At 30.8% G+C, this 14,794-nt stretch overlaps 1 protein-coding gene across 1 annotated transcript; it reads left to right on the top strand.

The window, feature by feature from the left end:
- The first annotated feature begins 4,120 nt into the window (after nucleotides 1–4,120).
- On the top strand, nucleotides 4,121–6,061 carry LOC118032959 (selT-like protein). Its single transcript, XM_035037765.2, has 4 exons — nucleotides 4,121–4,464; nucleotides 4,558–4,628; nucleotides 4,935–5,250; nucleotides 5,709–6,061. The coding sequence occupies exons 1-4, from the start codon at nucleotides 4,231–4,233 to the stop codon at nucleotides 5,811–5,813; spliced, it is 726 nt and encodes a 241-aa protein (XP_034893656.1). The 5' UTR covers nucleotides 4,121–4,230; the 3' UTR covers nucleotides 5,814–6,061.
- Nucleotides 6,062–14,794: the final 8,733 nt, after the last annotated feature.

A 14,794-nucleotide genomic window follows, 5' to 3' on the forward strand; every position in this document is an offset into this window, starting at 1 on the left:
ACCTCACACACTCTCACTTTATAGCTGATTGGAGATCTAATTGTTAAAATCTTAGGGAATGTATTGTTGTCTGTCAATAAATCATTCAGGCTAAAGATTACCTATCTCCAACCCATATCCCTGTCCTAAACTCAAATCATATACCAAATCTACTATGGTCTTCAATTCTTTTCGTGGTTATGATGCTTCTTCATAACCTAGAAATGGTTCATTGAAATTGATGATGATATTCAAGGTAATTTTCTTGAGAATATATTTAAGAAACTTCATGTAACTCAAATTCCCAATATCAACAATAATCATTCCTTTTTTCTTCCTTTTTTCTAAATTTATGCGTTATGTTTTGTTTCAGGAATCAAACATCTAACATCTTTATCTCCTGGATAGCACAACAAACTCTCGTTCTCTATTTTGGTACATTCTACACTACATGACTCATTATCTTTGCTATCTTTTTTTAAAAGCATAGGTATAACTGGGCAAAAATTGAAGCTATGTTTTTTTGTATGTTATTCATGCACGACCACTATAAATGTCAATATTTGTATTTTCTTTCATGTTATAAACTGAAGAATTGGATTATCCCTATACGCATAAGCATTTCAATTCTAGTACAACATCAATCTTCTTTAATCTCACCTCATTACAAAATAAATATTAGATGTCGTTCATGATTAGGATATTTTAACAATGTTGTATGTAATTATGCAACTTACTAATGCTTGATGCTCTTATGTCTCAACACATAAATATATTAAATTAACCTATATGCTGAAAAAAAAAACTTTCCAAAAAATGTTACTGATGCTACCGAATTTCTTGTAACTTATTAATGACACCTAAGATGTATTGTTTGTAATATTATGGTTAGTGTGTGTGTATACTGATTTATGTGCGATCAATCAACATCTTATGAATTATTGGACTTAATTATATGCTTTATGATCTGGTTTTCTTCTTCTGTAACTCTTTTTTTTTAAAACTTGTATGGGTTTTTTTTTTTAATTATTGTTTTCAGAAACTTGGTTCAATCCATTTGTGTTATTTCCTTGTTGCATTGAGTGCTATAATATCAATTTATTTGTTATTAATGTAAAATTCATATCATTAACTGTATCAAATACCTTATCTTGTAAAGTAACCATTAGTCATTGTTGCTTTCACATACCAACACTGCTACTCATTATCACAACAAACTTTTGTGTTGTCATTGTCTTTTGTTACGTTGCATCTAGGAAATTAACCTATTAATTGTATGTTAGAAAAAACATTTTAACCGAGAACATAGAAGATTCTCAATCACAAGATAGGGCTTGTTGGACTAGAGAGATGTTGAACATATTTTGTGACATTTATATCAAAGCAATTGAGAAAAGTATGTGATTGAACACACATTTCGACAAAGCTGGATGAAAATATGTTATGAATTGCTTAAAGGAGCAAACTGGTTACGCATTAACGAAAGCATAATTAAAGAATAAGTGAGACGAAATAAAAAAGGATTGGAGAATATGAAAAAAGTTGATTTCGGAAACTGGAATAGGCTGGAGTCCTGAACTTTGAACAATTTCAACAATTGACGAGTGGTGAAAATCTAAAATTAAGGTTTGTTTTTGTTTCAGCATGTGTACAATTACTATAAACTATTTTATTGTTTGTTCTTATAATTATTATGATTCATTCATATCTTTATTTTCCCTTGTTGTAGGAGATACAAGGAGCTCAAAAGTTTAGGTGTTTTGGTATTGATCATACATTGTGTTGTAAATATAATATCATGTTTACAAATATTATGGTTATCGGTCAATATGATTGGGCTCCATCACAGGGTTTGAATTCTGATGATAATGGTGTAGGTGAAATGAGAATGAATGCTACTAATGATGTTAAATATTATGTGTAAAACAAAAATGATTGAAATTATTTTTAAAATATTTAAGTTTGTTTTGATCTCCTCATATTGTTTGAATTGAAAAATAATATATTTTTGAATTCCCTTTTTAAAAAATCCTTTTTCACTCTTAAAAATTAAGCCACTGGATTTAAAAAATTTTCAAATATATTCTAGTGTTTTGTTTAAAGTAAAACAACATTTAAAAAAAAAAAAAAAACAACAAAGGGATAAATATGCTTATAGACAAACACATTATCAAATTGAAATTTTTTTGATTTCAAAGTAAAAACATGAAGATAAATCAAGATAAAATAAGAAATATTGAACGAAGAGTGAAAAATGAGAGGGAGCTGCAAAGTTAGTTATTAAACACAGCAAGTCGACCCGGGACTCGATCGACTCGACGGCTGGACTGGTCTAAGTTTTTTAAAAGACTGGCTAGTACAACGACTTGGCGGGTTAACCCATGACCGAGGCGAGATCTGATGTTTTTTTTCTTTTCAAATGTGAGATTTGAAACCCATTAGTATATAAACTCTATGTTTCCAAGAAAAAAAGTTACGTTTTTTTTTTTTAATGTGGGATAAAAAAACCTTTTGTTTAAATACTTCAACTTAAAAGGATAACATGATATCTTTTTAATGTGGGATTTAAAACCCATTAGTATATATACTTTATGTTCCCAAGAAAAACGTTATCTTTTTTTAATTTGGGATTTGAAACCCATTAGTATATATACTCTATGTTCCTAAAAAAAATTATGTTTTTTCAATGTGGGATAATTTTTTTTTTGTTTAAATACTTCAACTTAAATGCTTAACATGATATTTTTTTAATGTAAGATATATATTTTTTTTAAAAAAATTCTTTTAAAGCTTAAAGGTGCTTTGGTTTTTTGAAAAATAGTTTCCGGAAAATAACTTTCCAAACTTTTCTGTGTTTGTTTGTCATTAAGAAAGTTAGTTAACGGAAAACACTTTCCGGTTAATAGAAAACACTTTCATGTCAAAGAAAAATTTGGCTTGATTTCCATGAAAGTGTTTTCTTTTTACTTTGGACGGAAAACACTTTTCAGAAGTTGTGAAAAATTTAAAAATATCATATTATCTATTGATTATGTCAAATTTGGTCCTCAAACTTTTGATTGCTATATATTTTGTTTGAATCAATTCCCCCCCCCCCAAATTCATCCCTTAAAATTTGGTTTTTATATTAACTTTGGTCCTTGTTTTTATGATTGTTATTTACTTTTCTCTTATCATTTTTAAATTGAAATTTTTTATCTATCAAATTTAATCCTCATTATTTTGATTGTTACTTATTTTATTTAAAATAATTTATGAAATTGTAATTATTATTATTTTAATTTCATTATCTTTCAATATTTTTATCTGTTAAATTTGATCTCTATTATTTTGATTATTATTTATTTTATTTGAGATAATTTATGAAATTAGATTTTTTTCAATTTCATTCTTATTCAACTTTTTAATTTGTAAAATTTGTTCCTTATTATTTTAATAAACTTGAAAAAAAAAAACATTAATAAGCTATTTTCCAGCTCATTTTCCATAACATAACCAAACACTGGAAAATGTTTTCCAACTTACTTTCCATAATACTACCAAACATCAAAAAATAATTTACTTTTCCGGAATTTACTTTTCAAGAAAACCACTTTTTATAAGGAAACTACTTTCTTGTAAACAAATGAGGCCTAACATAATATCTTTTTAATGTGAGATAAATGTTTTTTTAAATATTATTTTAAACTTCATTATTTACAATATATATAGTCTATATTTACATAGATTGTTTCTTAATTTTTTCATATAAAATATTAAAAAATTATTTTAAAAAAAATTTCCAGGTTGACCCGAGTTGACTCATGAAACCTGGGACCCAATTCCTTGATCGGGTCAACCCCTAAACTAGGTTTAATAACTATACTACATAGAAAACTTAAGTCAACATTTTGATTTTAAACTTTGGGCATGATTGAACTAGTTTTTTTTATTAAATTTTTAAATTTTTTATATATTAATATGAAAAATAAAATTTTAAAAATAAAAAATATTTTAATATAAAAAATAATTTGAAACAAATAACGGTCATGTTATCAAATTTGCAGCCTATCAAAAATACAAGTATTCAAGATAAAAAAAAGAGGAGCTCAAAAATAAAAAACTGTAAAACTCCAGGGACTAAATAAAATGCAGTTATCTCGGTAGCTAAAGAAGAAGGATGACCAGAGTCCTGATGTCTCTTCTTAGGCAAGTATAGAAAAGAAACTCTCCTCGAGGTTCTTGCTTTCCTTTTCACGCACTTATACTGCCATGGATCGAGCACAGATTTTGCTGGTCGGATTACCCCTATTTCTCTTATGCACTGACCTTATCCACCTCTTCACCACACCACCTCCCAAGCACCCCCACCACCCCCACCCCCACCCCCGCCACCCCCACCCCCACCCCCACCACCCCCAGCACCACCCCCACCCCCACCCCCAGCACCATCACCACGAACAACCACCAGTGGTCGCCCATGAAATCCTAGAAGCTCCAACGCAGGTGAATTGTCTCATGAACGTTTTTATTCTTTGTAAACTCTCAAAAGAATTGTAATGCTAATTAATTTTGTGGGGTTTGTGTTTCTATTTGCAGAAACCAGTTGTTGGAGGGATTGGTCTTGGAAGCACGGTCAAAATTGACTTTTGCTCTTCTTGCTCTTACAGGTATCCTTGATTCTTTCTAATCATTATTTAGTTTTTTTTTTTAGTGTTCTTTGATTATTGATGAAGTAATTTGATCAGCACACAGGATTTTTCCCTGTCACGAGTATTTAAAAAGTGCCTTGATTTTCATGGTTTTTGTTAGTGGTTGTTGGTGATTTATGTTCAAATTTGTTGAACTCTACGTCGCCCTTTATCCATGCTCATGTAATTTCATTCGGAAGTAATTTGGGTTTTGATTTTGATGAGATTGATTTGGTTTGGGCTGCTATTGAAGCGCGGATTACTAATTTGTGTTGCTCTCTGCAGAGGGAATGCGGTGACGATGAAAAGGATGTTGGAAACGCAGTTTCCAGGGATTGATGTTGTACTTGCAAATTACCCCCCATCCCTTCCGAAGCGGGCGGTAGCCAAATTAGTACCAGTTTTTCAGATAGGAGTTGTGGGGATTGTGTTGGGTGGTGAACAGATTTTTCCGATGCTAGGAGTCAGGACTCCTCCTTGGTATTATTCTTTACGTGCCAATAAATTTGGGACCATTGCATCTACTTGGCTTCTTGGCAATGCATTGCAGTCCTTCCTGCAAAGCTCTGGGGCGTTTGAAGTTTACTGCGATGATGAATTGGTTAGTAGCCTATCGCTTGAGCCCGAGTTTGAACTTTAGCTTGTTTCAATGCATTTCTCTTTTGCCTTTGGATTATCTGAAAGCATCTGTTTGATGATCGGGTAATGTAAGAGGAATTGTATGCACTGGCTACTCTTCCCACTACTCACTAATAGGATTATAATATTATATGCTCTGCTAATCAATGTTTATAATTGAAACATGGCTGGAAGGTCTATAATATTTAATCAGATACATTTTTAACCAAGTGGAAGATTCCGTTAGTTTACCAGGGCCACCAATGCCTGTAGGAGTTGGTATTATATTTGCAATTTCTTAATGTGCTGAGCATACGAGAATCTTAATTCAACTGTTCTATTTAGTTGCTCGACAAATTTGAACCTTGATTTCAATTTTGTTAAGACAAATAGACGGGAATTTACTTTCTTAACCAGATCCTCTGGTGTTGTGAAATGCAGGTTTTCTCCAAACTGAGGGAGGGCAGATTTCCAGGAGAGATCGAACTAAAAGATATTGTTGGCAGAAGGTTGGCTAACTCTGACATTTCTCATATGTTGTCCTAGTTTGCTGCCACCCATGTGGGGTTGAATTCGAAACAAGTGGTTAAGGTGGTTGTGCGCCTAATATTATACTGTCTGGAAAGCAGGGCATGATGCATGTAAATTGGAACCTGTATGGATTTTTCAGGGAATATAAACCAAGCTGATACCTTGAATTGCTATTCAGTCAGATCAGCTAATCCTAGTTGTATTACTTACAAAATGCATGAAACTAAAAGTGAGCAGCCAATGTTTTGCATGTTTTTCTCCAAGCACCAAGAACATAGCACGCTGGAGGGGGTGGTTTCTGTTTGTAACACTAACAAGCTCTATTCTCTTCTTCTCTTCTTGTTTTTTGACATTCAGGAGCCCAATTTTATAGCTCCAAAAACCCATTGTATGATTCAAATGGCTTGTGGACCGGTAAGCGCCTAAATTTTACGAACTTTTCAAAATTACACTTCTATACCTATGGTTAGGAGTTTCGATGGCAAGCTGATGAGACGAATGGATAGAACTTCCAGCTAGGTTTGGACTTTCGAGATGCAGGAGTTTCTGGCAGGACAAATGGCACGTGTTTGTATTCCCAATACCATGCTTAATTCACGTGCACCATCATCACACCACCTGCAACATGATGTCTTTGGGAGTTCTGGAACTCGCTTGCGTATTTTATTAAATGATGGCAAGAACCTTGCGAAGGTCTGCTTTCTATTTGCAGGGAGCAAGAAATAAAAAGCGATAAATTGGAACTAGAACACTGCTATCTGCACATGAATGTAGACCTTTTATTGGAACAAACTTGGATTCTTCAAAGCTGTGAAGTGAATGTACAAGAACACTTCAGTATACCCATGTAAGAAACTTTACAAATCTGATCTGCAGAAAGCAACTAACAGATCAAGGGAGAAGGAAATCTGTTTCTCTTACTAAGAAATATGTGAAATCTGTTTCTCTTACTAAGAAATATGTACCAAGACACAATTTAAGCGGTTCATGACTTTGAGTCGAGGCCTCGCCATGGTCGCCTTGAATTATTCAATCTGTTAATATGCGTTAGATACGCACGCAGAACGCCATTTTAAGTGGCTTGTAGTGACCACTAGTTGCCGTGCTTCCCAGACGCCTGTAAACAAATGGGTCCCCAAATTCCGTCTTTATCACTGTTTCTGTGGTCTCCACCATCTTTACCAGTTTTATTCAATAGATTTGCAATATAATTTCCTTCCCGTTCTCCCACCTGTTGAAGAAAAGTCAACAGAGAGACATATCAAAGAATCATGATCAGTTTTCTCATAAATGAAGAAACAGTAGCAAGTATGGTGAGAAGAGTTGATAGGCACCCACAATTCACACACGCACACAAATGCTAACAGCCTTCCTAACGTTTAACAAGAATAAATGACTGATAGTAACTGATAAAATGAAACAATTTTGTCCAATTCTAAATCAAGCAATTGTTGAAGTTGATCCATGTTTATCAGCAGCACATGCCCACGTAGCTTCATCCTGGAGCAGGTTACCTTGTATGGATCTCGCTTGCCTTCTCTTTTTGAATGTGAAAGTGGCTTGTCATCAGAATCATACAACATTTACAGAGATGTAATTAATTTACTTCCAGTAATCATACAAGGCCTCTTGCTTATCGAGAGTAGAGGCTCCAGAAAGAGGAGGGATGGAGATTTGAAAACCTAAAATCATCTTCTTAAAAAGTTCCTGCTTGTTATGGGAATCTGTAATAAACCTGTACTGGTTTTGAAATTTCTTGACGAGAGAGAAAACAAGAAATTAAAAAAGGCTTGTATTGTTCGTAGAGGCAGGAAGAACTGGTCTGCCAATACTTTCAAGAAATCCACTGCAATAACCAATTAATTGCAAACATATTTGGCACAGAAGGAACTCACAGCCACTCATCAATACCGATCCTGTAAACACATTATGATCATTAGACAGAAGCCAATCGTAGTCAAGCACACCTGAGAATTATATGCTAGCTTTGGAAATGGAGAGGGAGACAAGTTCGGGACAATATGGGGCTCTGCAACTTTTTGAAAGGAAGACCAAATCAGAAACATAGGGATGTACATGGAAGGCAGGAGAAGAGATTGTTGGAACACTTTAAATAGTTTCTGCTGTTCTTACTTCTTTACTCTCTGATGATCTGGTTTCTACAACATGTATATGAATCAACAAATGATCAAAGAAAAATCAACTTGCGTTACTTGCTAAAAAGAAATAGACTTGAAGATGTAGATTGAGACAATTAATCCTCTAACTTTCAAACAATTTGTCGTTTACTCTCTAGTGCTGCTAATCCAAATTTACAACTTAGAAAATGGATACAATCACGATAAACTAACTTTGCTGGACAATTTAAGAAATATATAAATGTTAAAGAATAAAATAAAAAAAAACATGAGCATAAAAAGAGAAACAAAAATAACCATGTAAGCCCGTATGAATCTTTTAAATTTAGATTAATTTTTTAAACCCATAACCTGCGAAATCTTAAACCAGGATCCAACCAAGAAGCTCCATTCCTATCAAATTTAAAGTTGAAGGATGAATTTGAAAAAAATATTTCAATCTAGGAAATTTGCCAATGTAAAAAAAATCAAAAGAACAATGACCAAATTCAAGATAAAAATAAAATAAAATCAAATATCGAAGAATGAAATTAAAAAATAAATTCAATTAAGAAAATGATTCAAAACAAAAAAAATAACAATAAAAAAATAAGAACCAAATATTTAAAGATGAAAATTTTGAAGGAGGATGAAAAGGAAATTCAATTTTATTAATAATTTTAAATAAAACAAATAATAATCAGAACAATATAGACCAAATCTGAAGAAAAATAAATTGAAGGGTTAGTCTGAAATTTTAAAGATCGGACATGGAAATCAAAATGAAAAAAAGAAAAGAATAAAGAAAAAGAGAAAAAACCATCGAAGTCAAGCTGTAGGCCATTGGTCACACGCGCTGCCCAAATATAAGAGGGATGTTAAGCCTAAGCAATCCCTACCGTGGAAGCAAGGCCTATACTAGCTTTCAAAAAACATTGCATACATTGCTTGAGGAGTGCGGACGCCTCCCACACACTTACAAGTGTGTTGCATGCATCAACTATTTTTTTTTTAAATAATATTTACTAAAAGATTAAATTACCCTTATCTTATTTTAGAGGGATGTTAAGCCGAACATGGAAATCAAATCTGAATTCAAGTTGTAGGTCATTGGCCACACGCGCTGTCCAAATATAAAAGGGATGTTAAGCCTAAGCAAACCCTACCTTGGAAGCAAGGTTTATACTAGCTTTCAGGAGATACTGCATACATTGCTTAAAGAGTGCGGACGCCTCCCACACACTTGTAAGTGTGTTGTAGGTGTCAACTATTTTTCTTTTAAATAATATTTCAAACAATTTGTTGTTTACTCTGTAGTGCTAATAGTGTGATTGCAATATTATTTTTTAGGCTTCCTCAAACTTTTATTCTTGACAACACAACCAAGAATAAACAACGAATAAAAAATCACATGTTACTCTTTAAGAATTTTGATAGAATGAATGCAAATTAAAGAGATAGTTTTAGAAAGGCTATAAGTTTTTTTCATTATTAAAACCATGTTAAAATTTTCTTTTTTATAGGCATTTATAATAGTTATTTTTATTGTAACTCTTATAATAAAAGGATATAACTTTCTAATTTAAAAGGACACAAGTCTATTTTAAATAGATTTTCATTCATACCTTAACAACCCCCTTAAATGAGATAATTTTTATCCTTGAACCTTCCTTAATAAAACCTATTGGATTCTCTTGGAAAACTAGTTAATATGATGTCTTGAATTGTTCAATTTTTTGTGTGAAACCAAACAATAGAGATCACATAGTTTTTTTTTTTTTTACTTACAATTTTGGTTCTCATATTTGTATTTATTTTAGCCCTAAACACGTCCTAATTTTAAAGAGTGATTTAGAGAATTTAGCTTTTCAATTCTCATAGAAGTGACCTCGTTTTACTCTCACATAGGTGATTCTTATTAATCGTATCCTGCAATACCCTACTTGAGTGTCAAGCTATAAAAATCATTAAAAATTTAGTTTATCATCTTTTAGCGCTAGGTAACACTTTTTATTATAAGAATGGATAAGAGTGTTACTATTGAATTGACACATGATTTGACTGTCCCTTTAAACCTAGATCTTGAGATATTCAATCAACTATGTTGGATTGCTATCATGAAAATTCTTTGAATATAGGCTTTACTCTCATCTCTCTTGATGATTTATCAACCTGCTTTCTTCTTAAGCATTTTATTAGCAGATCTTAGATACTATCCTTTAACTTTATATAGTCAATAAAGATAATTCTATTTGAGATCAACTATCTTACAGTATTGTGTCTTTGACAATTTTGTCAAGACTTTCGTTATATATAATATTTTATGCCTTACCAATTACAAGTTGGCTATTACAATGTATACAATGTTAAATAACCAATTCAACCTAAAAGCTTAAGATATTAGGTGAGATTCCAATATATGATTTATATTATTCTCTAACACATTCCCCAAGTGAAAGCCTTTAGGGCTTGAAACTTGTACAGGCCCGTATTATCTTATGCTTAATTTTTATCAAATAAATAGAAATTTTAAGATTTAAACTCATAACCACTTGATCATTAAAGCTTTAATACTATGTTAAAAAACCAATTCAACCCAAAAGTTTAAGCTGTTATGTGAGATCTCAAAATATGATTTATATTATCTTCTAACATATAAATTGCCAACATAAAATTTTGGCCAACTTGGAATATTCTCAAAAAAGTTTTATAAACTACTTTATTTCTTTTCCATCTTTGTCTAAAGCTATAAATTCAGACTCCTTTACAAATCTGGATATGTATGTTTATTTAAAGGATTTTCAAGAGGCTATAGTTCCTATACTAGTAAAGATAAACCCATTTATAAATTTTAAATTTTTACTATTAAATATTCAATTAACATTGTTATACCTTTTAAGTATAGCTAGATATATATCTTATATAATACAATCTATATTTTGATTTTTTTTGTGTGGAGAAACCGTAACTTTTTTCTAGACACCCTCCTACTTTCATGTATTTATAGGATGATGTTTAACTATTAAATAACTCATACAATGTCTTGTTCATTTTATTATAACGTACTTTATTCATAATATAATCTATTAATAAAATACCCTCCCCTCCTGAAGTTCCTAGGTAATTTTGAACTTATCAACATAACATCATCATTTCTTTCAATGTTTGTTCTTGCAGTCAACATCATTCTCAATCCCTTCTTATCATCTTGATCTTCATGCTAGGTTGATTTTCTACCTTTTTTTATAAAATATTTAACCATTTTTAAGGCATCGTCTATACTTTCTTAGCAAATAGACATACACAATATCTTGTGTAATCATTAAAAAGGTAATAAAATACTTTATGATACCTTTGTTTGCACAAACTTTAAATGATAAATATAAGTGTAAATTAATTCTAGAAACTCGCTACTTATGTCTCTAAAATAGATCTGAAAACTCTAACCAACTAAACAAATAAAGAATCTTTATTAGTTTTATTGGCCTTTTACTACAATAGTCATAACATTAACATTGAGTTTAAATAATTCATCACATAAATATTCCTTGTTCATATACATCTCACTCTTGATGACGATAAACTCACTGGACTCATGAATCAAACTAAACCCATTCTTAGTTCTTAGTTGGTAGCAAGAAGAAAACCAAGTTCTTTTGAATATCAAAAGCATTAACCACATTATTCATAGTCTTTTTTTTAGATGTCATCCTAGCACTTTTTGGCCTCGGATTTTGCACATTAAAGAGTTATTTAGGAATAATTATTCTTCATCAATAGTTAGCTCAGAAAAATTATTCTGTCAAAACATACATGATAGATGGTTTTTATATCAATCCATCACTTTTTAGCATTGTTCATCAAATTACTTCTAACATAACTACAATAAACTTAATGAGTCCCTCGATAACATTTTGAATCATGTTACTTGGTGTATTATTCCTTTCACTATAACAATTGTCTTTAATGTGGTGTCTTGGCTTGTAGTAAACAGAACAAGTTTCTTTGAACTTTTTTATTTATTTTTGCCACCATAACTATTATAACCCTTGTAATAACTTGTTCTATCATGCTTTCTATTTTAAAAATATAAAAAATAATACACTTGAACACAAATTAATCAGATGCCAATTGTGCAAGGACAAGAAATTTAATAAATGTGCTAACTATTTAATAAATATCCCCTCGATAAGTGGGCTAGAATCTTAAATTATTCTCGGCAATTCCTAACTTTCACTAAACTATTTTTCAAATTTGCACACTACAATTCTTCACGGATGCACAAATAAAGTAAACATAGAACTATGAACTTGCCCAGAAGCATATTTTTAAGCAAGCAGAACATAAAGGTGCACAATATTTGGACTTAACAGAACAGAAGCAAACCAATTAATAGTAGAAGATAAACACATAATACCCAGATACTTTACTTGAAGATGTACATCAAGTCAAGAATCAATTCTCTAACCTTAAAATATATGTTTTTGTCTGCTCTTCGGTGCTAACAATGTAATTACAATATTATTTTACAGGCTTATATAATCTTTTATCCTTAATAGTATAGCTAAAAATAAACTGGGAATCAAAATTTATATGTTACTATGTAAGAATTTAAACACATAAACCTGCATTTTGATGAAAAAAATATGATGGGATATATACTTGTGAGTGGAGTACAGTTCGAGCAAAGAACTCATTGAGAAGCTCAGCAAGCAAAAGGAGAGTCTAATCATTATGTGTTTTCAGGAGTATCATGACAGTAATTTCTAGCTGAAACTTGAAAAGGAGGGTGCGAGCAGAAATAATGACCAATGATCAGCTAGTGTCTTTATTAATTTATAGAGAGTCATGAATTATGATAAATAATATCCGTACTTAATTAGTTGTGCTATTGCTTGTTCGATTTAGTGACCAAGAGTGAATTGATTGACACGTTCACGTGCGATCTTGTTAAAAAACAATTAATGGTTTTTTCAACCCTATCTTAAATGTGAAAAAATACGTTGTTAAATTATTAAACCATAAAAAAAATTAAGTGAAATAGAGAGATGATGACATTTTATATTAACCTAAATTAACATGCAAACTTTACAATTTAGATAATGGATACAACCACGTTGAACTAACTTGGATGGACAATTTATTTCTATTTTTTCTTTCTTTGTTCTCTTCTTGGTTGGACCTTGATTGGGTCTTGGTTGGGTCTTGATTGACATCTAGTTGGATTAAATATAAAACTAAATTGAAGAGTTATAAAAGAATTAGAGATGAAATTTAAGAAATATATAAATGTTAAAGAATAAAATTTAAAAAAAATACATGAGCATAAAAAAAGAAAAAAGAAAAAACCATGCAAGCTCCTATGAATCTTTTAAATCTGGATTAATTTTCCAAATCCACAACCCGTGAAATCTTAAATTAGGGTCCAACTAAGAAGCTCCATTCCTATCAAATTTAAAATTGAAGAATGAAATCGAAAAAATATTTCAATCTAGGAAATTTGCCAATGTAAAAAAAAACAAAAAAAAAACAATGACCAAATTCAACATAAAAATAAAATAAAATCAAATGTCAAGCGATGAAATTAAAATATAAATTCAATTAAAAAAATGATTCAAAACAAAACAAATAGCAATAAAAAAATAAAAACCAAATATGTAAAGATGAAAATTTTGAAGGAGGATGGAAAGGAATTCAATTTTATAAATCATTTCAAATAAAACAAATAATAATTAAAATAACATGGACCACATCTGAAGAAAAACAAATTGAAGAGTTAGTCTGAAATTTTAGAGGTCGAACATTGAAATCAAAAAGGGAAAAGAAAAAAAAGAAAAAAAAAAGAGAAAACAACCATCAAGGTCAAATCATAGGCCATTGGCCACACGTGCTGCCCAAAAATGAAGGGGATGTTAAGCCTAAGCAAACCCTGCCATGGAAGTCAGGCCTATGCTAGCTTTCAGGAGACATTACATGCATTGCTTGAGGAGTGCACACACCTCCCACACACTTGCAAGTACATTGTATGCGTCAATTATTTTTTTTTTAAATAATATTTTATATTTAGTAAAAGATTAAATTGCCCTTATTTTACTTTATTATAACAAAAAAAAAATAAACTAAGAGGAAAAGAGGGGAAAACCCTTGAGGCATTGTAAAAATTTTACCTTTAAAGATAATATTGTCATTTTATTGTGCTAAAGAAAGTGAAAAAACTAAAAAGTGATGTAATTATTGTATTTTTAAAGAATTTTCTTTTAAGAGTGATGTAATTATTGTATTTTTTTTAAAAAAAATGAAAAAATAATTTTATTCTCATTTGATAATAATCAAGGCGCCTTGAAAGGAAAAAAAAACCCAATTTACAACCCCCACCCCCCAAAAAAAAAAAAAAAAAGGGCAATTGATTGTTTTTTAGGAATGACAAAATAATAATTAGTGGATAGTGAAACGCATCTATTTTAAGGGTATTGGTTTATTAAAATGTTAATCAAATTGAGCTCTTTTAAATTGAATTACCTGCCAATAAAACTTGCAAATTGAATCTTTCAATTGCTGGATTAGAACATCAAGTTCTTATAATTAGAGATCACAAGTTTAATTATTGAGTTCTTCTTTTATAACTTTGAGTTGCCTTGTTATAATGTTTTTAAAAGATTATATATATATATATATATATTCATCTACTTATTTTGGTTTTCTGATATATATATATTCATCTACTTATTTTGGTGAACATGTAAATCCACTTAGTTCCAACAATTAAAAAAACATCAGGTTAATGTTAATAGCTGCTGCTGCTTCTTTTTTCTCTCTCTCTATACGTATCTGCATCAGCATACTGTAATTGAAGTTAAAATAAATAAATAACACCGTTGG

This window comes from Populus alba, chromosome 1 (genome assembly GCF_005239225.2).
Source record: "Populus alba chromosome 1, ASM523922v2, whole genome shotgun sequence".
NCBI lineage: Eukaryota > Viridiplantae > Streptophyta > Magnoliopsida > Malpighiales > Salicaceae > Populus > Populus alba.